Raw genomic sequence first — 23526 nt, forward strand, 5'->3', positions numbered from 1 at the left:
CCCCCCCCCCCCCCCGGCTTCTAGCCTGAGCCACTGCAGGCATGTGCCTGCATTCCCTCAGTCCAGAGGGGATGTCTGTACAGTTACCAACTGATTCAGCCTAGCCAGGTTAGACTAACCTGCAAAAATTGAATCAATTCAGGCTCAGGCCTTTTGAATGTTTGTCCCTAGCTTCAGAAAGTCTGCAGTAAAGTCTCTGCAATAAAGGCAGCTGCCTTAAGATGTTTAGCCAGCACAATACATGGTGCCAACTTCAAAGTGCTCAGAACCACCACACTTGCAATGGTAAATGCTCCAGCAAAATACTGTGCTCCTGTATGGTCTAGAAATTGTCACACTCAAAAGCTTGATACTGTACTTAACAGTGTACCGTTCAGAAAGTCTGCAGTAAAGTCTCTGCAATAAAGGCAGCTGCCTTAAGATGTTTAGCCAGCACAATACATGGTGCCAACTTCAAAGTGCTCAGAACCACCACACTTGCAATGGTAAATGCTCCAGCAAAATACTGTGCTCCTGTATGGTCTAGAAATTGTCACACTCAAAAGCTTGATACTGTACTTAACAGTGTACCGAGACTCATAATAGGCTGCACAACTTATACACACACAGATGTACTTCCTGCACTCTCTGGCATTAGACCAAGTAACATAAGAAGACAGGCCCTAACATCATTACTGGCAATTGAGGCAAAAGATGATGAAAACCACTTGTTCCATCAACAGGTAACTGAAGACCCAAACAGATGGAAGCTTAAAAGTTGTAAGCCATTTCTACATGAAGCCCACAAGCTCCTGGAAGAGACTGGGGATGCTAAACCAAACCTATGGACAGCAATGGAGTGGACCAACCATTGGGAAAGGTCAGACCTATTCCTACAGCTTTTTATACCAACACCAAACAAGTTTCCCATTGAATAAGATCTTGACAGAGAAGCATGGGTCAAGCTGAACAGACTGAAATCTTCAAAACAACACTTCACAAGATGAACATCTTGAACAGCCCCCTGTGTAAACGTGGAATCCAACAAACAGCACAGCATTTAATCAAAAGCTGCAATCTCTACAATGCCCAGATGGGGTAGATGGAATCTGTACATTGAGAGATAATACAGTGGCTCATAGATTTGGAAGTTGATACCTGACACCATATGAAAGAAGCAGCAGCCTTTAAATTAATTACATACTTACAAAGGCATTTCTCCATTGTCAAAAGACTGTGCAAGACAGCACCAGAGTGAAGCACAGGGTGTGTGTTTCATATAAACTACACTTCAGAAGGACGCAACGTAGCTGCCCATAATGCAGCACTAGATGCACATCAAAAAGGATCTTTGCTTTGAGTGTGCTTCTTGACGTACCAAGGGCCAAGTGAAGAGTAGCTCCATTACATCCTTTCAGGACATGGTAGGCCTGGAGTGAGTGTGCCATGTTCCACACTGGTGCTCCCCAGCATGGTAATTTCAGGGTGTATTGAGGGTGATGGTCACATTATACCAGTGAAAGCATATAAAATTGCAATAATGACTAGACTTCAATCACTGTGTTTGTCAAACTTCCCTTTCTTTAAAAGATGAAGAGGAAAAGCCACTCTTTAACTACTTTCATAAGAAAAACATGATGAAAAACTATTGCTTATTGCTACTCCTATTTAGAGTTTAGTGCAACTAAATGAAAAACATTTGATTATGTCCAAATCTGTTTATGTATAAATACTTCAAGATTGGCCTCCTGGTCAAGTGGAAATACATAAATAAATGTTGTTCAATAATTGTATTCTATACTGAAAAACAACAATTTTATTCCTTTTTTGAAAAATGCCCAATACAGGGTCAGGCAAGAGCGATATTTCTATCTGGGTATATAATTACGCCTTTATGAATGACATACTAATAATCTTTCCCCCTCTCCCCACGTGTTGTGTAATATCAAGAAAACCCATTAGCAACCCATGCTAATATAGTATCAGGAATCTATAAAAAATAAATTACAGAAATCAATCCATGAAAGTGGGCTTCAGTCACTGTCTAACATACTAAGTAATTCTAAAAATATTGCTGCAAAACTGAAGTTCATTAGTATTTCACATGACTGCAACAAATTAGGAAAATTCAACTGTGAATTACAATTCTTGTATCTACTCATTCACCCCAAAGTTGGCAGCCATTCTACATATTTCACAGTATAGTTTCATCAGTGCTACCATATTTATTCAAACCCAGGATGAGCCCCCCACCCTCATTTAACATGGAGAAAAGGTCCCTCCTCTTGGATTAGAATACAAGCCAGCAAGAAAAAAGGGGCAGGGGGTAGGCAGGTGCTACAGCTCATTTTCCAGCCCCAAGCTGGGGTGGCAGGGGGACAGGCACTGGTGGGGGAGGGCAGGTGGCAGGGTGGGGCTCTAGGCATTAGGGATGAGGACAGTTGCCAGGGGGTTCGGGTATGAGAGGGTAAATAGCCAGGGGGAGGGGGCAGCAGGTGCCAGGGGGGCAGGCATAGGGGAGCCAGGCAATTGGAAGTAAGATGTGGGAGGGCTGCCTGCCCTCCACTCCCCCCACCACCACCACATAGAAGCATAGAAAATTAGAGTTGGAAGGGACCTCAGGAGGTCATCCAGTTCAAGCCCCTATTCAAAACAGGACCATCCCTAACTAGATCATCTCAGCCAAGCCTTTGTCTAACCAGGTCTTAAAAATCTCCAAGGATGGAGAGTCCACAAACTCTCTGGGTAACCTGTTCCAGTATTTTACTACCCTCTTAGTGAGAAAGTTTTTCCTAATATCCAAACTAAACTTCCCTTGCTGCAACTTGAAACCATTGCTCCTCGTTCTGTAATCTGCCCTTGTTCTGTCACATGTCCCCTCTGCCACTGTTTTCCCCATTGCAGTGGTGAGTGGGATGAATTTAAAATGACCCTCCAATCATTAGATTTTATACATGAAAAATTATGACAAATTATAAATTTTACATGTATATAATCTATTTATTGGGGAGAGTGTCTTAAATTCAGAGTCATCTTGGATTCAAGTAAATATGGTAATGTACTAAAATGTATTTTAGGAAAACAGGAAGTATCACTACATGCAGTAGAAAAGTTAATATCGCAGCAGGAAATTTTCAAAAAAAGAAACACAAAATCAAAATCTAGTCTGTTTAAATATTAAAGTATTCTGACTTTTGACATTTCTACCTAATGATGGCTGAATTTTAGCAGTAAAAGGCCAATAATTTCAATCAGAATATAAAAAAGTTTATTTTCTACACTTCAGTAACTTAAAAAGTATCCAGCTCGATGTTAGTCAAAGTACAGGTGAATATTCCAGAAATTTGTTTTGTTTTGTTTTTTTTAAAGTGACAAGCAGCTTAAAAGTCAATGCATAGGATGGACGTGCAAATCCAGTCGTTATTATTCTTGTTACAAAGAAATACTGCAATATGAATTGAAGGGAAGGTGAATTCTAAGAAAGTTTTAACCTAACAGTTTCCCAGTGCAACCAGAATAATCAATACTTAGGCTTCTATGTAGCATCTTTCAGTCATAGACCTTAAAACACTTTACTACTAAGAGTAAGTATTATGCGAATAAAGAAGTTGAGGTAAAGTGACTTGCAAACTATTGGCAATAGCAGATTCAGTCTTGGTAGGTCCAGTGCCATAGCCATGTAAGCACATTATATACGAGGGAATATTTTTAAAACCAAACTTGTTAGACAAAAATACAATGTGCATATATATTGTATAATATGCTATGCCAAAGCTGGAAACATGTGGATTTGGTATATTTTAAAGGAACAGGACAAGTAGCATATGGAAGCAAAAGGTCACCTTGCATAGTCCCTCACTGGACATGTTACGTGCATACTGCCCTGGAACTTATTCATTCAAAGGTTACACTATCATCTCATAAATTACCATTGCAACTTATTTTAAACACAAGAAGAACCAAATATTAAACATACTTTTGTCAACATAAGAAGTTATAAAGCGGCTTCCAAACCTAACACAGGTGAAACATATTTAATATGTTATCTGATTATCTTCCAGTTGATTCCATTTTAGTCCTACATTTGTAGTTCTGTTCCTACATTTTATCAAATTATTGCTAGAACTGTAGGTTTATTACTAGATGCAAATGCTTCTAATGACAGGTGCTCCTAATTTCTTAAACCTACAACATACCCACTGCTTTCAGCACAGAACTGCCCCAAACCAAATCCTGCTCACCCTTTCTAGTTTATGAGAACAGTGGGAATACAAATTCCAGACCCAATTCCACCTGATATTATTCAGTGTTCAGCTACTTTATTAGGTGTACACATTTATGTACCGTTAGGGCAGCACAGACACTTATGACAGTCTATCCTCTGCCCAGAAGAACTGCATCTAAAAGCTCAGCAGGCAAATAAAACAAGGGACAGGAAACTTGAAGGCAAAGTAGCCAAACAGTGAAGTTAAGCAGGAATCCTGTTAGTTCTGTTGTGTTTAGATTTTATGTAGATATTTGAAATTAATATTACTTTGAAGTAGTACCAAAGATGACAGGATACAATGACTTTTGGATATGCATCAGAAGGATAAAGAAAACCCAATCAGATCAGCAAATTCGGTCTCTTAACATTTTTCTTATAGCTTACAAAAGCTATAAGATGAGCTATATGACCCATTTGATTTTTTCCTCATCCAATATTCCTGCACCTAATATTGTAAATTAACATTTACATAAACTAAAAGGATACATCCTAAAACAAAACAAAAGTTTTTGCTAGATTGGCTCATGAGTCTGCTCTGATTTGGGTTTCTGTAGAATCGGAATATAGCCAAAGATTATCATAATCACTGTATTTAGGGAAGCCCAAACAAAGTCAAAAGAAACAATCTGGGTTCCCAGGAGAGAGAGAAGGGGAGCAGGTCAGTAGTATCGTTGGATTCACTGTCTGAAACCTTTGCCAATCTCTGTACTTCACTGAAAAATGTGGAGAAAAAAAGGTTTAAGAAAATCATAATATTCAGCCAGTGACACCAACGTATTTCATTTAACGCCTTTTAACAGGAACCTCATGAAGCATCACCTCATATGTTGTTATTTATACTACTGGCAACAAAAGATTACAACTTGTAAAGCGGATATACAGCCATTTACAGACGTCATAATTTTAATAACATAACAATAATATATTCTCGTAACTAATAATTATGTTAGCATGGTACCTAATAATAATGAGGACATGGAATCAGGCTGCTTCCATAATATAATAATAATAATAATTCAGTGCAATAATAGCAGCAGTAGAGGCTATGGTGTGCACAGAAACCAGGAGTTAATCGCTCATCTCTGACACAACAATTTAAGACATCAGAGTCTTAAATATGCTACAGCTTCACTGCTGTTTCAACAATTGGTTAACGGATGCTACCAAGTTTGCTAGCAGAGACAAGGCCTATACCCACTCTCTGCCAAAGACAGAGCCACCAGTACTACACTCTCTGGACCAGCAACAGAATAGGAATGTTATCCATTCCCACCTGTAAGTCCCTCATTGGCCAAGAAAGAATACCACTGTGTTATTTTCCACTAGTTCCTGTATGCTGAAATCCTCTTAAATTTGAAGTTTCTTGAGCGCTCTCCAGACTGATACAAACTCCAGCTTGTATGTACTTACAGAAAGTTGACAGTTTCCAATGGCCACTACAATTTTGATGTCCCATGAAAGCCACCCAGCCTGCTTCTGAAGCATCTGTTTCAAAAATTTCTGGCTCTGGTAGTGCCAAGAAGAAGTAAGGCCTTATTAACATCAGGCTGGCTCTCCACCATAATATGATCTTGCCAAATGCTTTCTGACAAAGCTATCAAATAACTTTATGGACTTTCTTGCTTTCAATATGCATCTTGGAAACCCTCTCTATTGGCACCTTGGGAAAAGCCTTTGAGAGTATCCTTTAGCCTCATTCACTGTAGCTGGCCGACTGACAGCATCACCACTTCTTGGCAAAACAAGGTTTTCTTCTTGATTAAGGAATATCTGAAATCAATTTTTCTGAATCCATGGGGGGAAAAAAGCATCAGTTTTAAATCTGATAATAGACAGAAGTTTTGCAGTAAAAGGGAATAAAATAAAAAACAAATCCTTTAGCAAATAAGCAGTTCCCTTCATATGCAACTTTAAAATCTTTCCTGAGTATATCATCATTCAAATTGTTGTCCAGTTAAATTATTTTTTTTCTTAAATTTCATACACCCAGGTACAATTCATGGCCTCTTCACCACCCTGGGACAAATATATAAACATATTACTATTAAAAAAATGATCCTTTCTAATAGAATAAACTTTTAAAAATTTGCTGATAGAAGATTCATAAAACAGTGAAACAATTTTAGGCACTAACAGCCAAACAGGTATCGTTCCTGAAATCTTTGACCTTTCCCCAAAAATAACTAATGCATATCGTGTGTGTGTGTGTGTGTGTGTGTGTGTGTGTGTGTAATATCTAGATAGATTGATAGATCTATATCTATCACTGGTTAACAAAATCTTCTAAGCTATGAAGGTAGACATTCTTACTAAAAATGCTACAGAAGTCTTCTGAAATTATAGCTACTTCAGACTAATTTCTTTAAAAAAAAACCTTTTGCTTGTCCTTTAAAGTTTCCTCGCTCACTCAAAAGGCTGAATCTTTTGCTTGCTTAAAAGTTTCTGATCAAAAGATTGAGAATTTACTCCCTAACTAAAAAAAGCCTGTTTAGCCTCTCAAAGGTGCTAGCATTACTTCTGAGTTTATGTGCAGGGAAGTGTGTGCGCGTGTATGTAATATATATAATTATATATAATATATATTACACACACATAGACCTTTCTCTGAGTTTGTGTGCACATATATACAACCATCAGTTTGGTAGTTCTGGTGAACTGGCCTGAAGTATTACTTTCATGTACATTCTTGTAAAGGTGCAGAGAGACACCGGTCATATATCAAACTGGCACCAATAACAGGAAAGTTAACATCATTGGCAATCAGCTTTTCTTCGCCAATAATGTCGCTGATAAAACGTCGCTGCATGAATGCAGCCAGGAATGGAGCTTCGCAGCTTGGAGAGCAGCATCCTGCCAGTAAGTCTGTGGGGAGAAAGAAAGGTGGGGGGGAGGGGCAGATTGAGGCCCCCACAGTGAGGGAGGGAGTGGGGCAGGGGCAGGCACTACCAGGACAGTGTGGTGAAAGTGACCACAGGGCCGGGAGCAGGATGGAGCCACAAGTGGCTCGTCCAGGGGGCGTGGGGAGGAGGGGCAGCTCCCCGCCGCTGTGTGCACCCCTGAGGATGGGGTGCCCACTGCAGGCTCGGAGCCAGGAGCTGCATGAACAGTAGCAGCTCTAGGAGGGATTTGTGGGGGGGCTGTGGCCACCCCAAAATTCCCCATAGCACCCCCATAGCCACTGCTCCCAGTGCCACTACTGCCACCTGCCCCACGCAGCTGAGCCTGCCCCTGCCAACTCCAAGCGCAGCCCCAGCCCAGACCCCCGCCAGGAAGAGGCTGGCACTGCCTTTGGTCCTGAGCCCACAGTGGGGAGCCAACCCTCACCCCACACACATTTCTGGGGGGGTTGATGGGGGGGGACGACGGGGGGACAGACACATGCCCCCTATGCCACTTCCCCAGGGTGCACACAGTGGTGAGGAACTGCCCCTCCTCCCCACCACCCTGCACCCCCTGAACAAGGTCCCCATAGCTCTGTCTTTCTCCTGGCCCCAGGATCCCATTCACCACCCTGGTTGGGCAGCCCCATCCCCGTCCTGCTCCCTCCCTCACTGTGGGGACCTTGATCTGCCCCCCACCACACCCTTTCCCTCCCCCACGCCCCTCCCCCCAACAGACTTGGTGGCAGGAGGCTGCTCTCCAACTGCCAGGCTGCAGTCTTGTAAACCTGCTCTCAGATTGGTAGCAGCTGATATGGCTGGTTAATAATTGGCTATTGGTATTGGCCAAGAAAATCTTATCAGTGCACCCCTACACTCTTGTTTTCTTTTCGACATTATCCAACAATTTTAAAAGTTTTACTTAGTCACTTAAAACTGTACCATTCTCATTACCAAAACTCCCCGTTTTGATATCAAGCACCTCCTTTATATTTTTAGTGCCAAACTTACAAAAAAGTTCAGAGCAGGGCTCTATGTCAGTCAGAGTTCCAACTCTAGTGTCCAGGTAGTTTCAGCGCTGGCTTTATGACACAGAGGTGGTAAATTACCTTTGGCATGCAAACCAGTGACTTGCAGAACCCTGACGGCTGGCATCAATGTAATACCCTGAACATCAGAAAAACAAAGACAAGTTTTCTCTAATTTCAGTAACTGACAGTGTAATGGAGCACAGATAGTTCTGGGTCAAGCAACAGACAGGGACTCTGGAGATTGAAGTTAGGTTCCTAGATCTTCTACCCATTTCCTGTGTACAGCCTGAGGCAAGTTACTTCAGCTTGTAGTGCCCACTCCCTAAATAGGAATGCCCCTCACATCCTTACTCCCTGTTTGTCTATCCTGGATATTTCAACTATTTGCACTGAGCAGGGCCAGAGACTGTGTTGTTACGTGTGTGTATAGGGCCCGGTACAATGGGGCTTCAGTGAAGGATAGAAAGAGATGGTTAGGGTCATTTCAGGCTATGAGAGTCTGCTTATATTGCTTTGCATAACTGAGATTTAGGAAAGAAGCAGTAAGTGCTTAGTTACTGTTTTGCCCCCCACATAAACAAACAGTGCTTTACCGTAAAACACTGTATCTGACTTTTTAAATACAAATGTCGAGGGAGGGTGTATTTAACTGAATATGGACAGAGCTAAACCCAGATACACTTCTAAGTGGTAGGCTGCTCTGTTAAACCTAATGTACAAAAGAAATTGGAAATAAAACTTTTTGTCCTATATAATTTATACCAAGTAAGGATTTAGCAGCAGTTTAAACAAATTAAATTTCTCCTGGGGAACTTAAAAACACTTGTTATATTTGGTTTCAGCAAGAATAAGGAAGCCAGAAGAAATTGCTAGATTTGCAGTGACATTTAGCACGATCAGGAGAGTAGCTTTTCCTTTAATAGCAACTGCCCCATGCAGTCCAAATATTCAGCCAACCTTTCTGCTTTTACATACGAAGTAACATCTCCATTTTCCCCTTTCCTTCATTATAGCCAAAGTTAAATATTCCTTCCTGGAAGCAGTAATTTTTCAATGGATTGTGCTGTGCTGTGCTGTGCTGTGCTGTGCTGTGGCAATTCGTTTGGCAATTCAAACTCTTTTTAAGGTGTTTGCTAATTCTCCACCCAGTTAATTCCCCACTGAATACCATTTCTTCCTTACCTTGTCATCATGTGTGAACAAAAAAAGTTTTTCCTCCAAGGACGGGCTAATTCTTAGGTTCTCTTAAGTGGGAATGCTAATGATATGACTTCATTTGGATATTTTTTTTGTCTCCGCCCTGCCCTCTTGAATTTGCCATGAGCACCAACGGATTCCCAACACTTTTTCTAAGCTCTGTACACATTCAAGTCAGAACTCAGCTGACAGCTTTCAAATTCTCTTGATGAATTCTCTGTACCTCCAGAAGACAATGTATAATAGCACTCTAACCTTTTGAGTTCACCACAAGGAAGCCTAAAACCGTAAGGTCTTCCTTTATGGGTCACTGCCCACTGCAGAATCAACACAAACACAGGGTGCTAAACAGGTAACTGCTCGCATTATAATGTCAACTTTCATTACCTTGCAATTTTTATTGTAACACAAGTGGTGTGTGCAAAGATAAAACCTAAATAATTGAAAATAAAAAGGAATACAATTCATTGTAATAAAATCAGTCCCTCTATAAACCAGTTCAGTGCCTACCAATCATCCATTATGGCTGAATTAGTAGTATCTCCTTATATTAGCAAAACCAAAATTTATATTCTGTACTCATTCTAAACAAAAAGGGGTAATTACATTTAGGGAATATTTAAATCCAGGTGTTAGAGCAAAAAATCAAAATGTAATTATTTTTTGCCACCTGCTCCCTGTACATATAACATGAATTTTATAAATAGTTTGAAGGCACAACTCTGTGGCTCTGCTTTGAACTTCTATATGATGCCATTGGCTATTTTCTTAAAAACCCAGATCAGAATAACTATGTAATATTAAGTAGTAGGCAAATGTTCTTGGGTTTTTTTAAAACAATTATTACATTCTTATGAAGATGAATGCCTGTTTAAGTACAGAACATTAAAAAAGTCTTACTTGCCAAAGATCACAAGAGTGGCAAAAAATGTTGCCCCTACAGTTTACTTGTACAGATTGCAGATTTCTGTTTCAGTCAAAGCAGTTACTCCTCCTGAAGAAAATAAACGATTAGAAATGTTCAATATTATTAAAGTTCAAACATCTCATCAGGTTTCTGAGCAATTCAAAACAAGAAAGAGATTCAGAAAAAGAAGGAAAAAAAGAATAATGTCATTACTGAGAGAGAGACTGGAAAGATTTTGTACAGAAAAATAATATATAAGAAATTAACTTGACATTTAAATATAAAATTGATTGAGAGCTAAACCTTTGATTCTTTTTCACAATGTACTTAAAACCAAAGACAAACCTTCTGCATGCTGCAACACAAGAAATACAGACTCCTCAGAGATGATGTACTTGTGCAGACACACCATGTTGGGTACACAGCGGGGGATGATGGTCTTTCTGTTCCTGCTGTACTCACTACTTTTCCTTAGACCCTGACAGAGAACAAAAAGGTCAGTTGTACCCTCAGTTGCCTTTGGAGCCTGCTGTGCTCTGTGTTTATCAACCAAACTAATCTATCCGAGTTACTCTGGGCTTCAGAGAAACCACTCATCTGCTGCTCTATGCCCCTCAGTCCCCTGAGGCTCTGCTGATGGCATCTGGCACATTTCCAGAAAACAGAAGATGGCACAAAGCTGCCATTAAAATCAATTACATGGGTCAATGTTTTTATTAGAATCTCTCTCAAACTAAGTCATCAGGATGACACTCAGTTATTTCCCTGTGACCTTTTTTTTTTAATTTTATTTTTTTGGACCAAAAGACACTGTTAAAAATCAGTCTGATTTCTAAAGAAAAAAAAACCTCAGCTTTATAAGTTATCCTTACATTTCCACAATAGTTTAAAACAAAAATAATAATAGGAGAGATCCATTTCCTGAAGGAGGCAAGGATTTTGAGAGGGGACACAAACTGAAGTTAAAAACGGAAAAGAACTACTGTGGAAATGTATTTCAATGTTTTGTTATTGTTCAAGAGAATGACCTTCTCTTATATTGAGAAACAAAATCTAACCAGCTAAATGGGAATTATAAATTTATTCTATTCGGCCTGTAGATGCAAAGATGTTTTTTAACCCAAGGTCTAATATTTGAATGGTATAATATTTACAAACTGTTAACTTCTAAAGTATACATTTGAAAATTTTCTGTATAGAAAGCGTACTAGGATTTCAAAAGCAAGATGACTACAGTAAATGCAGAGTTCACAGTGTGTACACAGAGCAGATATGAATTTAAGGTACAACTACAGAACAATCTGTGGGCTCCAATTCTACAGCCCTTAACCACATTAGTAGTTTAAGTTGAGCCAATATAATGCTGTGAATAAGGACTGCAGCATCGAGCTTTCAAACCAGTTCCCAGCATCACAGATTCACTAGTCTGGCATAGGAATTTTTATTTGATCTTAATGATTCACCAGAGACACACCTGAAGGATGATCCCACACAGGAAAGACTTTAATCTAGTAAATCAGAAGCAATATCCTGTAACCTATAGTTACCAGAACATAGAAACTGCTACACGAGATCAGTCCAGTGGTACGTCTCAACTATCCTGCATCTCACAGTGGTCAGCACCAGATGCTTAAAGGAAAAAAAGCCACAAGCAATGGAGTAGACAAATACAACTTGTGCAAAGGAAAAGTTTCTCATCCTCAATTAATAATTGGCTTACACCCAGAAGCTATCTAACATAACTGTGATTCTTTACTAAATCCTAGCAAGGATTTGGCTTCAATGATCATGCTGCTATCACTAGCAGCGAGCAACACAAGAGGTATGCAACACGAGAGAGAGTATAAAGGAAAAGGAAAAGAAAGGAGATGAATGCTAAAGAAAATTAAAATATATTTCAAACACATTTAAATGCTACAACTTTTAATGTGCCAATATAATTCACAGAGGTTCCAGCAATAAAGAGGGGGAAAGTATTTTTTGTGTAGAGTAAGTCAGCAGGCCAAGTATAAGGAAAAAAAGGTTTTACTTACTTTCAGTATCAACGTTTCCTGTGTTCTAGTATCCATTATGAGCAAAACCTAAATAAACATAATATTAAAAGAAAATTTTAAAATACATTTCCCATTAAGATAAAACTACTTAAGAGCAACTCTATCAACTTCTAAATATTTTCACAAAAAAAGCATACAATGTATTAGTAAGACCTCTATTGACCTTTGTTTAAAGAAAGAAATATGCCTGTAGATGGAAGGTGTCTCTAGAGTACTGCAAGAATTCATGTATTTCATACCCATCATCTGCCTAAAGATTTAAATCTAGACCTAATAAAATAAATAACAGCTTTGAAACAACCGGTATTTTATGTTTAAGACTATAATTTATCAGGAGAACCCAAGTTATGAAAATGTAATAGTATCTGCACACACAGCATTAAACTAACTCCCCCTACTCCCCATTTTCAATGTGAACTGTTATATTACCTCAGTTTAATCCAAAACTCTTTTCTCCCAAAAGGTATCTTATTTTCACACTACCAGATTTTTCATATGCAGCATTTCTTTCCTACCAGGAGGTTATGCTTTGAGCACAGGACTACATAGTCCCTCCTAGGATGTCAAACTGAAGTCTGAGCACTCTCTGAAGACAAAAACCTACTCGGGCACCAGGAAAACATGCATTAATCGGCTCTATAGTCACTGCTGTGTAACTCTTTAGCATGCTTTTTGTTCTGATGCATTCAGAACTAGCAGCAGAAACTACTGCAAGCAGAGGCGTAACAGCCCAACCAGGTGCCCGAAGCAGCTGTGACATACAGGGGGAGCAGCAACTTCTGCCAGCACAATCATGCAGCTGTGGTGGCAATTCTTTTTTTCCACCCCTTCCCCCATCCAAAAAGTCAGCACCCGGGACAGCTGTCCCAGTCACCCCGCCCTAGTTACCCTACTGGCTGCAAGGAAACACTGCTACCAATGTTACAGTATTACAATCAGTTGCAGGGAAAAGATTTATATAAAAATGAACAGATATAACTTAAAAAGGCAGTCTCTATTACAATGCATTAACTCCGATGGCACTACATTACAGACTTCTCCCCTTGACGCCATACATGTGAAATATGGTGGAGAAAGAATCTAATGAGTAAATTAAGTATCAGTGCTGGTTTGGGGGGGAACCTCTTTCAGATGTTCAAAATTCTCCAAATTGCTCTTGCAAACCCCTATACTTTTGAGGGTACTGCCCTAGAATTACAAGAGTACAGAGCTGCAGATGCACTGCATATGGACCAGTTGTAAGACAAGAACCTGGATGGGACATGCAGAAGATCAATGTCCTAAAAGGAAAACCCAGTTACAGGATATGCACCTTCTATAGCACATTCAATTTTTGTACTGTTCTCTTAAATGCACCCTCCTAAATTTCTCCACTATGCTCCTAGGTCCAAATGGAAATAGTTGCATGTTTAAAAAAAAAAAAAGCTACATTACTTAGGCTGCAAAGTCTAGTGCTCTAAAGACAGGAAGTGCCAGTTTTACAGTTCAGCAAACTTCAGCAAAGAATGCTAAAATTTAAGCTACAAAACTAAATAAATCTTTTGCTTCCATTTCATTTACTGCAGAGGGATAATATGCCATTAGCAACAGGTGTGGGGACCAGTGGGCAACAGGAGGCGTACAACACAGATGTGGAATGCCTGGTTCCCATGAAAGGAAGGAGTCCTGAGACTACATGCTGGGTACAGGAGTTGCGGTACTCAACTTCTCTTTTTCTCCAGGAGCTGGGGAAACTCTCATCCAACTTGGGGCTCTGAGGAGCCAAATGAGGGGGATACAATCAAAGGCTTCCACTGGATCCAAGAAGCATAGTCAGCAACTTGCAGATTTTTCTAATATGGCAAGAGGGGTGCAGGCCTTTGTCCACATTTGTTTATTTTGATAGCATAAGCAAGAGAAAGGTAGTGAGGATTTTGTGATTTCTAACACTGTCAACCCTGAACAAAATTTGGGGATCTTTCATTCCAAGATATTCTCCCTACCCAATTTCAAAGGCCAAATACAAATAAAAAGTGTGTTGGAATATTTCAAGGATTGATTGTAAGGAAAATATTAAGCAATCCAAAGATGTGTCATTACATGCTCTTCCTATAATACTGATCAAGCATATAACATAGAAAAATATGCAATCATTTGAACATGAAGATTTTAAAATAAAATGCATGTGGGCTAACTAAAATATACATTATTTTAGTTATTTTATTACAGCCTTGAAAAAATTCTTGCCCACTCACCCAGATTTAATTTTTCTGATGGATGAGTGAAATGTAATTTTCATCATAATGGAAAGGGTGGGTGAGTAGATAATATGGCTAGGCAGGTGAATTTTCATGATGATTTTGCAAGCCTGCTGCATAGGGCTCTTAGAAACAATAGAAGCCAGCTGAATAAATCATAGCAATGAAACTGGTTTTACTGTTCTTGCTTAGCCACAAGGCATAAAATAAAAAACTTACAAGATATGCCAAATTAAGATGGATAAAATGGTTAAGAAGTAGGGTTTGTTTACAGTCACTTTCTGATCTTCTTCTACCAAGTTTATTTGTAGCTAGATACTGTTCACATTGAGGCAATAAATACAAGAACATATGTGATTTTTTTTTTAAATGTGCCCTTTGACTGTCAATTTCTCCCAAACAGGTGTTGGCTAAATGATTATAAATTGGCCTCTGGATACACCTCTTCAACTGAGCCGTACAGGACTGGCGATAATATAATTAGACCTAAAAACATCAGGCTGGTGAATGCTTTCCATCTGTTTGGCAATAATGTGTAGTTAACAATAGTCTTTAAAAGAAGCACCTTCAAGTTCAGTTCTTAAAGTTATTTATAGGGCTATTCTTAACACACCAGCACTCTTGCTAATAAGAGCTTTAGCCACTTGGAAATTATTAGCCATACAGCTGTATACAGAAAGGAATGGCTGCATTTAACATCTGTATCTCTCCAGATTTACACGTGTCAACCTCATTTAAAGTCGTTTCTTAATGAACAGTCCTGTGGTTCTGTGTTAATATTATAGTTGCATGCACAAAGATCATAAGGAGCCAAACATTTTTTTTAATACCAACAGTAGGCCAATCAGTAATGAAGCTGTCAGCATAAAGGACAGCATAATAGCTTATTTAACCCTCAAACAGGGTTTATTCATTTGTAGAATAGAACACACCAATTTAAAAACTGCTCATGGGTTTGCTCACCTTTATAAAGACAAAAATCTAATTTGGTACTAATTTGATACAATTGTCTTTCCAATAAAAGGCTCCTAAAGCCATTTTTTATTTCATGATAAAACAACTGCTATAACTAAAACTGTCATGAAATAATTACCTTTGATAGCATACCTTATTGCACGAAAGTAATTATTGTATTCCTCCCTTTCATTTTTCACACTTGCTTATCAGCACTGTTTTAGCATATGGTGCAACAGAACAGATTACCAAGTCTTTGCTCTCTAGTTACATATAGAATGACTGCTGCTAACTGGACTAAAGCAGACAACCTGTCCCTTTAGGGCTAGCTTCATCTGTTATGCTACCTCATCACAAATAAAGTAGCAGCATTTACAAAAGTAATACAAGAGATGATAGTTTTGTGCCTTTGAAGTTAAGTAGCTTGATTGATTAGCCAATCTTTCTAACCAGCCAACTTTCCTTTCTTTTTCTTTCAAAATGAGTTGTCTTGGTTTTCAATTTTTCTCGGATTTCTTACCATAATGCTTATGGCTTCAAATTTAGTTAAAAACTCAGTTTTCTGAAACAGAAAATAATTTCTTTATTGAGTCTCTCTCTCACATACAACAATTTATTCTGTTGGGGGATTTTTATTTTGGAACCCAAAACAGGAGTCATAAAAGAATTTTAGAAAAAATACTGAGACCACCTTTGTCTACTTACTGGGCATCTAAGTGGGCTTATTCCACCCAGGTGAAATCCTTGAAAAAGTAATAATGCCAAAGTAGGGTGGATTCTCTTCCTCCTCATGTGGGATGCCTGCTCTAACACACTGTAATTACAGTGCATAGGAGCAGATGCTATTAATCACTCCAGCAGCCTTGGCGTTTCGTGTATTCAGTGTCCCCACATTTCAAAATGGCAGCTGCAGCACTTTAACTAAAGCTCAAACAAGTTTTAGTCAATGCACTCCCACTGCTATTTTGAAGTGTGTGACGCTGACTACGTAAGACGCAGTGGGTGATTTAATCAGAGCAGCTTCCGAGAGCACTCAGGACTGCGCACGTGTGTGTGTGTGTGTGTGTGCGCGCGCATGCATGTGTACACACACACAAACACACACACACACACACAAACAAAACACAATGGCAGTACCTACTCTTGACTACTATCAAAATATTTAAGTAGGTCTCATATAATTTATCAAGCCAGTCTCATCCAAGCCAATTCTAAAAGAACTGGTAACTACTCCACCAACCATGGGACAGCTTACTTAAGAGGTGATGAACTGGGGGAGATGGGGAAAGGCTGACACTTCTTATTTAAAATTGCCCGATGCATGAGCTCTTCATAACATCATATTTATGCACCACAAAAAGTCAACTTTAACTTTTGCCTGCTAGACAGGGCTACAGCTGAAATATGCTTTTGCACAGATGAAACAAGTACAAATGTCTTGAGTGCTAACTTGCTCTCAATGTTCAAACAGACATACTTGCCTCTCCTCACCTCAGACTCTGTGGGCAAACACTGTTTACTGGCAAAGACCCAGCAAGTTATTTATCCTTGCATTCCTCTACACTTCCCTCCTACCGAGTGCATATGTACACTCTTCAGTAGTTTGTGAACTTCCACACAAATCAGCTTGACTTGGGAACACAAAGTTCCATAGCGCATTCCTTGTCCCTCTACTCCATCCAAAGTGATGGCATCAGGAGCATCAGTATGAGCAGATTGTGTAGAAGCACTTATGTTATGTTGTGAAGCCAATCTGCTCCTGGCTTTCACATGCTGGTGGAACCTGTTCTTGTGATAATGCCTACAGTGTGAATTGCAAGTTCTAATACCTTATAACAATTAATCATCATCCACAACATTTAGTGTTTACTCATAGAAGGGAGCCAAAGCAAGTACAATGCAATACATCAACTCTACAATGCAAGTGAGACCGTGACACAAAAGAAAACAATATATAACCCTAATAATGACACTAATGTGATAACACTTCCTGTTACCAAACTTCCTGACATAGCATGTGAACAGAATAAGTAGGCAAGATGTTAGAAGAGTCAATCCCTGAACTGACTGGCAAGTAGAAAGGCAAAGAGCAGAGCAACATCAGGGCAAATAAATATCTTCAACTGTATGCTCAAGCATACTTTGTAAAGAACCTGAGCTCTTCATCGCAGCAGTGTCACATCCCAAGGTGCACGTAAATAAACCATGATTGTTTCCTAGCTACAGCAGCAAAGCAGATATTAGTGATAGCCAAAATAATTACATGCCAATACTTTGTATATCTGCAAACAAGATTTTACATTTATTTTTAAAACTGAGTTAATGCTCAAGTGAAATTACTTAAAAATGGAATTCAAACACCTTAAGAGAGTTGATTTATAACACTACACAACATCTTAGCTTACAAATAATTATTTAAATCCAGTAGATACTATTAATTAGAGATTGGGGGGGGGGGGGGGGGGGGAAGCCTAAAAACCTGACTTGTGAATAAGCACAGTTTAGCTTTAAGAAAACAGTGAATTTTTCAGATCCTTTAAATGCATAGAAATTAGCAAATGTTTCAGTATGCTAATTTTTTAATTAAAAGATATTTCTGCAGTAAAAGCTCTTTCATATGCACTACTGATTCTTCATCAAACGTTAAGTTTCCAACTTAACACCAGTATTGCCGGTGGCAGCCTGAAGGTTTACCATCTGCTGCCACCCAAAGTCGCGGTGGCCACCTTCAGAACATATGCATCAAAGCCCTGAGATAAGAGACTGAAGGAATACTGCAGAAGTCAGCATAAGGGGAATTGCAAACCCAGAGGCAGGCAACAGGCAAATAACCAGGAAAAAAAGAACATGGTGAACCATTAGTCACCCTACAAAACACCCAACCAAGGTCACCAGGGACACTGTTGGATGAACAGAATGCCGCTATAAATGCACTGCTCTCTCGGATGGTTTTAACATATATGCAACTGCCATATAAACTGCAATTCTATGCTGCCTTTTTTTTTAATTTCTATTCATTTCCTCAGCTCCACACATTTTCAGAAGAGGACACAGAACATATTTAACCAGCTTGAGTTCACAATTCTATTTACTGGAGCATTTTATATTTAGCAAAATAAAAAGTGGTTCCTTATAAAAGTCTGAGTTTAAGTCACAGGTGTAGGCTACAAACACCTCCTAAGTAATCAGGTGCAATGAAGTATATACTCTTACTTCATTTATTAGTAACATTAGAGTGATGTTGTAGCAACGATGTACCGGAAAATTCTGTGAGAGGCAAAGACTTTTTTGGGGTGATATCTTGTATTGGGCATGGTTAGAATCAAGTTAGACAAGGGTTTGAAGGAAAGCCCTTCTTTGTCAGTTATTGATAAAGTGACCTGACACAATGAGGAGGTGACATGACAAAGAATATCTTGATTTGAATGCCTGTCTAACATTATTCCAATTATGCAGTTGGTCCAATAAAAAATATCACCCCAAAAATATCTTTGCCTCTAGTATACTTCATTTACTGACAGATTATGGTTTTTGGAGAGAAAGCTATCAACCAGGTATGGCCTCACTTTGAAAGGCTGGCTTTAACCCTTACTTTGAAAATACTGTGTAATAACATTACCATTGGACTCCACGATTATTGTCTTCAACATGACATAAAGCATGTTCTATTTATGATACACGCTTTCTATTGTAGTCCTGCTCAAACTGGCAAGGTGAACTTTTTCTTCTTTGCGTATCATTTCCTGTGACTTACTGAACACTTTATTATAGGAAGTGATACGCAAACAAGAAAGCGTCCAGCTTGCTCATCAGATCCCAGCTTGAGTTCAGATTTAAGGATCACTGCCTGGAATTCAGTATATTGATCTGTTAAGGTTGCAGAAGCAGGGGAAAAAAATCTTCATATCCTTGGCTGTGATACATATTCAAGGCTAATAAGAATTAAATGTCTACTTGATACACATTTACTTTGCCACTAAATATAATCACTTCTTTGAAGAAAGACCGACCTTCCCCCACCTGCCTCCTTTTTTTAAAAAATGGTCAAGCAGGCAACTCTAGCAAAAACTTGGTTTACCCCTACGAAAAACTGTTATCAGTGCTCATCCTTGTATATATGTGCAGCATGAAACCCTTAGGTCACCAATTATCCCCTCTTTTTTCCTTTGTTGTTTAGTAATTATCCATAAAGAAGTTATGCTCTGCATAGTCTACTGATGTGTAATAATACTGTAGTTAAACAAAAGCCCTATTGATTTAACACTGTGAATGCAAGAAAGCAGCAAGTGTCAAAACTCACTTTTTTAGACTTTTGGTTGTGCTGCATTAAGTAAAATTATAAATGTCTGGAGTACACTGAAAATTGGCCAGTGAATAATAAGGAGCAACATACTAAGCTGAAAGAGATGTCCAGATATAATAGAAGGTATCATCCAAGATCAGATAGTTATTAATTATATGTCATCAGCTTTGTGCTATGCAAGCATTAGGAAGACAAGGTACTTTTCACAAAGTGCTTACCTATATAAATAACTTTTTATGTGGAAGCTGGCAGATGGGAGATAATGAACAAGTATAGTTTAACATGCATTGTTAGTTTCCTGATTTGAGGAGGGGATATAAAATTTATGTTATTTTTCTCTGGATTAAAAACAGGTTTTAGGATTGGTCATAGTTCTATTGTTAATGAGAATTAACAGTACAAGACAATATCACAGTGAAAGCAGACAAAGCACAAGGACCCAGAGAGACTAGAAACACATGTAAAACACAGATTCAACTGGAAGCAGACCAATAAATATGGAAGAACTGAATGAAATGGCATGAACATAAAACATGGAATGAGCACTGAGCAGGGTGGATTTTAAAAAAAATATATTTTTTAATCAAAATTTTGATTTTTTATTTAAATCAGATTTTTTTGTTTAATCATTTTTTTTGCTAAGATGCTTTTTTTTAAAAAAAAAAAAAAAGCCTATATAAAATAGTTTTAATTTAAAATATGTTAAAGATCAAAGATATATCATCATGGTATAGGGATTATAACTTCTAATTATATACTACTTAAGACAATATTGCTGGATAAAGTGTACGAGAAAGAAACTGAACAGTGCAAAAAGTCTGGAGGGGAAAATTGCTCCATCCATCAAGATTCAGGTTAGCAATGTCCACAACGACTGAGTAATATGTGCTTGTGTGACAAGAGAAGAAGGGGCTGTCTACCTTCCAGAAACAACTGATACATCAGGAAATGCGTGCACAGCAGAATATTTACAAGTAGCAGCAGCAAAAGCTATAACAAACTGAAAAAAGTTCAAATGTCTAGCACACAGCTTTGTCACAGATGGTACTGTAAGTGTATCAAAGATGAGAAGAAATCTAGAAGAAAGTGAAGAAAGCCCCAAACTAATAACATACGGCTGCAACGCTCATTTGATGCACTTCTTAGCCAAAGACTTCAGTGCTCCAGAAATAAAGGCTACGTTGTTGAAATTGCAAAATACTTCCGTAACAACCACTTTGTAGCAGCTGCTCTGAAGAAAGCACAAGGAACAAAACTAACTCCAGCTAATTTTCTTGCCAATATTCTCAATACTCAGTACAAGGGTCAATCCTTAACCACTAAAGAAGAGTTGGCTATGATATGGGCATCTAGCAATCATCCCTCCATAATAACAACTACAATAAATTTCAGGGCTAAGGGTGAACCATTCAAGAAATATGTTTGCTGATAAATCTTAAGGAAAGTAACAACAGTGAACTAGTGGAAGTCACTTAAGCACCTGGATCCATCAGAGACTGTTGAAGTGATAATCCAGCTTTTAACAGCAGTAGCTTCTTCTGCAGGTGTAGAAAAAATATTTTCTTCCTTTGGACTAATTCATTCTAAATTGAGTAATCACTTGGGAAATGAAAAAGCAAGAAAGCTTGTCTTTCTTTTCCAGTTTAGGAATAAACAGGAAGAGCAAGCTGAAGACGGAGTTTGCAGCATAACCCAGTATTTTCTCATGTTGACCTGGCTGAAATAATCTTTTTTTGTGGTTAAAAACACATTTCACATAACTAAAATAGTTAAAAATTAAAAAATACATATGCTTGTTTTGTTAAAATAATTATAGGTGTTTGTTGTTGAAGAAAAATATCCAAAATATACAAACTTGTTGTTTTAGTCAAATAAAACAATTTAAATGTCATAATTCAGTTTTCTGATGTAGCTGCAAAAATAGTCTGAAAGAATATCAAAATAAATTATTGTTTTAAAATATATAGGGTATACCTTCTAAAAATGAAACCTACATCTATGAGTTGTGAATAACATGTATTAAGGTTATGTCAAACAACAAGAATGCACTTTTTGTAGAAAACTATGATTAAATCGAGGCTTCCTGACCAGTAATTTAAATCATGATTTAAATCAAATCCACTCTGGCACTGGGGTTTAAAAAAGTCCTAATTGTGTGCTATATTATATCATGTTGTAGACTAGTTTCTTTAGAGAAGTAGTAAAAGCTTTATCACTTGGGTGTAAAAGTACACTAGCTATGAAATGCATTTTAAGGAACAATCCTGTGCTAGGCAGGGAAATGGACTAAGTGATCCAATAAATCATCTATATTTTTAACTTCTCCAATTCTAAAATTCCAAAACAAGAAAATTACCGAGGACCCTAGCAGATTACCAAAATATAGCTGCTTTTAAAACAACTTCCCTTATTTTCATTACTAGTATTAACTAGATCACTGAAATATGAAACATCACAATGTATTTATTTTTTAACAGCTTTTATATTTCTGGTTTTTTTCACTTCGTTACACTTGGGCCATAAAAATGGACTAATCACAGTTTAACTTTTGTTTATACTGAGTTACTAACTGGTTTCTCTTTCAGGTGCTAAGGATCACAATAACATGATACAGAGAATGTCTGATTTCTGTTATGCCAGTTTTTTCTAACTCTCTTATGCAAACAATTAACTGTACAAATCCATAAGATAGTTACAAAAAAACTTAGTAGCATTTACCCAAAAGCCACTGGCAAAATATCAGCTAATGAAAATTTAAACTTTGGAACCGCAACGCTATTTAAACTCTCCTCAAAATAAAACCAAAGATATTTAAGCTTCTATGGGGAATTAGTTAATATGGAGTGAGACACAGCTACTGCCATATTAAATATTCATAGGCAAAAAAGAACTGTATTAACAAAAGACCACTTCTCGTACCCTCCAATTAGACTGTTACCTGTTTGAATTCAACTATGATTCTGTAGTTCATTTTAAAAATGCATTATACATGTAAACATCACATCAAATTTGTGCTTTTTTTGAACTTCTGCTTCAGAGGCTGACATAAATAATAATTGCATTGAAGTTTTTAAATAATTAACAATGCTAATTTGGATATCATGGAGAATCGGGCCTAAAAATACTGCATAATGAATTCACATTGTTATATAATGTGAGAAATCATAACTCCAAACACTAAAGAAAATACCAACACTACAGTTGCAAAAAGCATTTTTTTCCTTCCAGTTTTTCAGGGGGGAAAAATTACCAGAGATTTACTTCTATGACATACGCCTGTTCAAAAATTGCTTAATTTAAATTATAATCATCAGTGTCTTGTTAAAATTAAGTGAAACATTTGGAAAGCTTAACAAAGAAGTTATTGAATAATAAGCCTGTCCCTGAATTCCAACAAGTTCTGACAGATTGAGAAATGTTCTGATCCCAGTTCCATCAGTGACAATCCAGAGAAAATTCCACTGGAAACAATGGAGTTACTCCAGATTCATATTCATGTTAAATGTATTAGAATTTGGCTCTTTAATAGGGGTGCACCAATAAGGATTTTTTTGGCCGATACCAATGGTCAATTATTAACCAGCCATATTGGCTGGGACTGGTACTGATCCAATAGCCAACGTGCAGCCCAGCAGCTTGGAGAGCAGAGTCCAGCCAATATGTCTTTGGGAGGGAAGGGGTGCGGTGGGGGGAGATTGAGGCCCCCCACAGTGGGGGG

General features: G+C 38.2%; 1 protein-coding gene across 1 annotated transcript in view; it reads right to left on the bottom strand.

Moving 5' to 3' along the window:
- RPS6KC1 (ribosomal protein S6 kinase C1) overlaps positions 1-23526 on the bottom strand; it is a 122124-nt gene that overhangs the window by 28910 nt on the left and 69688 nt on the right. The window contains exons 9-10 of the mRNA XM_014522320.2: positions 12294-12341; positions 10606-10738 (exon numbers count right to left, since the gene is read on the bottom strand). Coding sequence (XP_014377806.1) covers positions 10606-10738; positions 12294-12341 — 181 coding nt within the window. The remainder of the gene's footprint in view (positions 1-10605; positions 10739-12293; positions 12342-23526) is intronic.

This window comes from Alligator sinensis, unplaced genomic scaffold (assembly GCF_000455745.1).
Source record: "Alligator sinensis unplaced genomic scaffold, ASM45574v1 scaffold1277_1, whole genome shotgun sequence".
Taxonomy (NCBI): domain Eukaryota; kingdom Metazoa; phylum Chordata; order Crocodylia; family Alligatoridae; genus Alligator; species Alligator sinensis.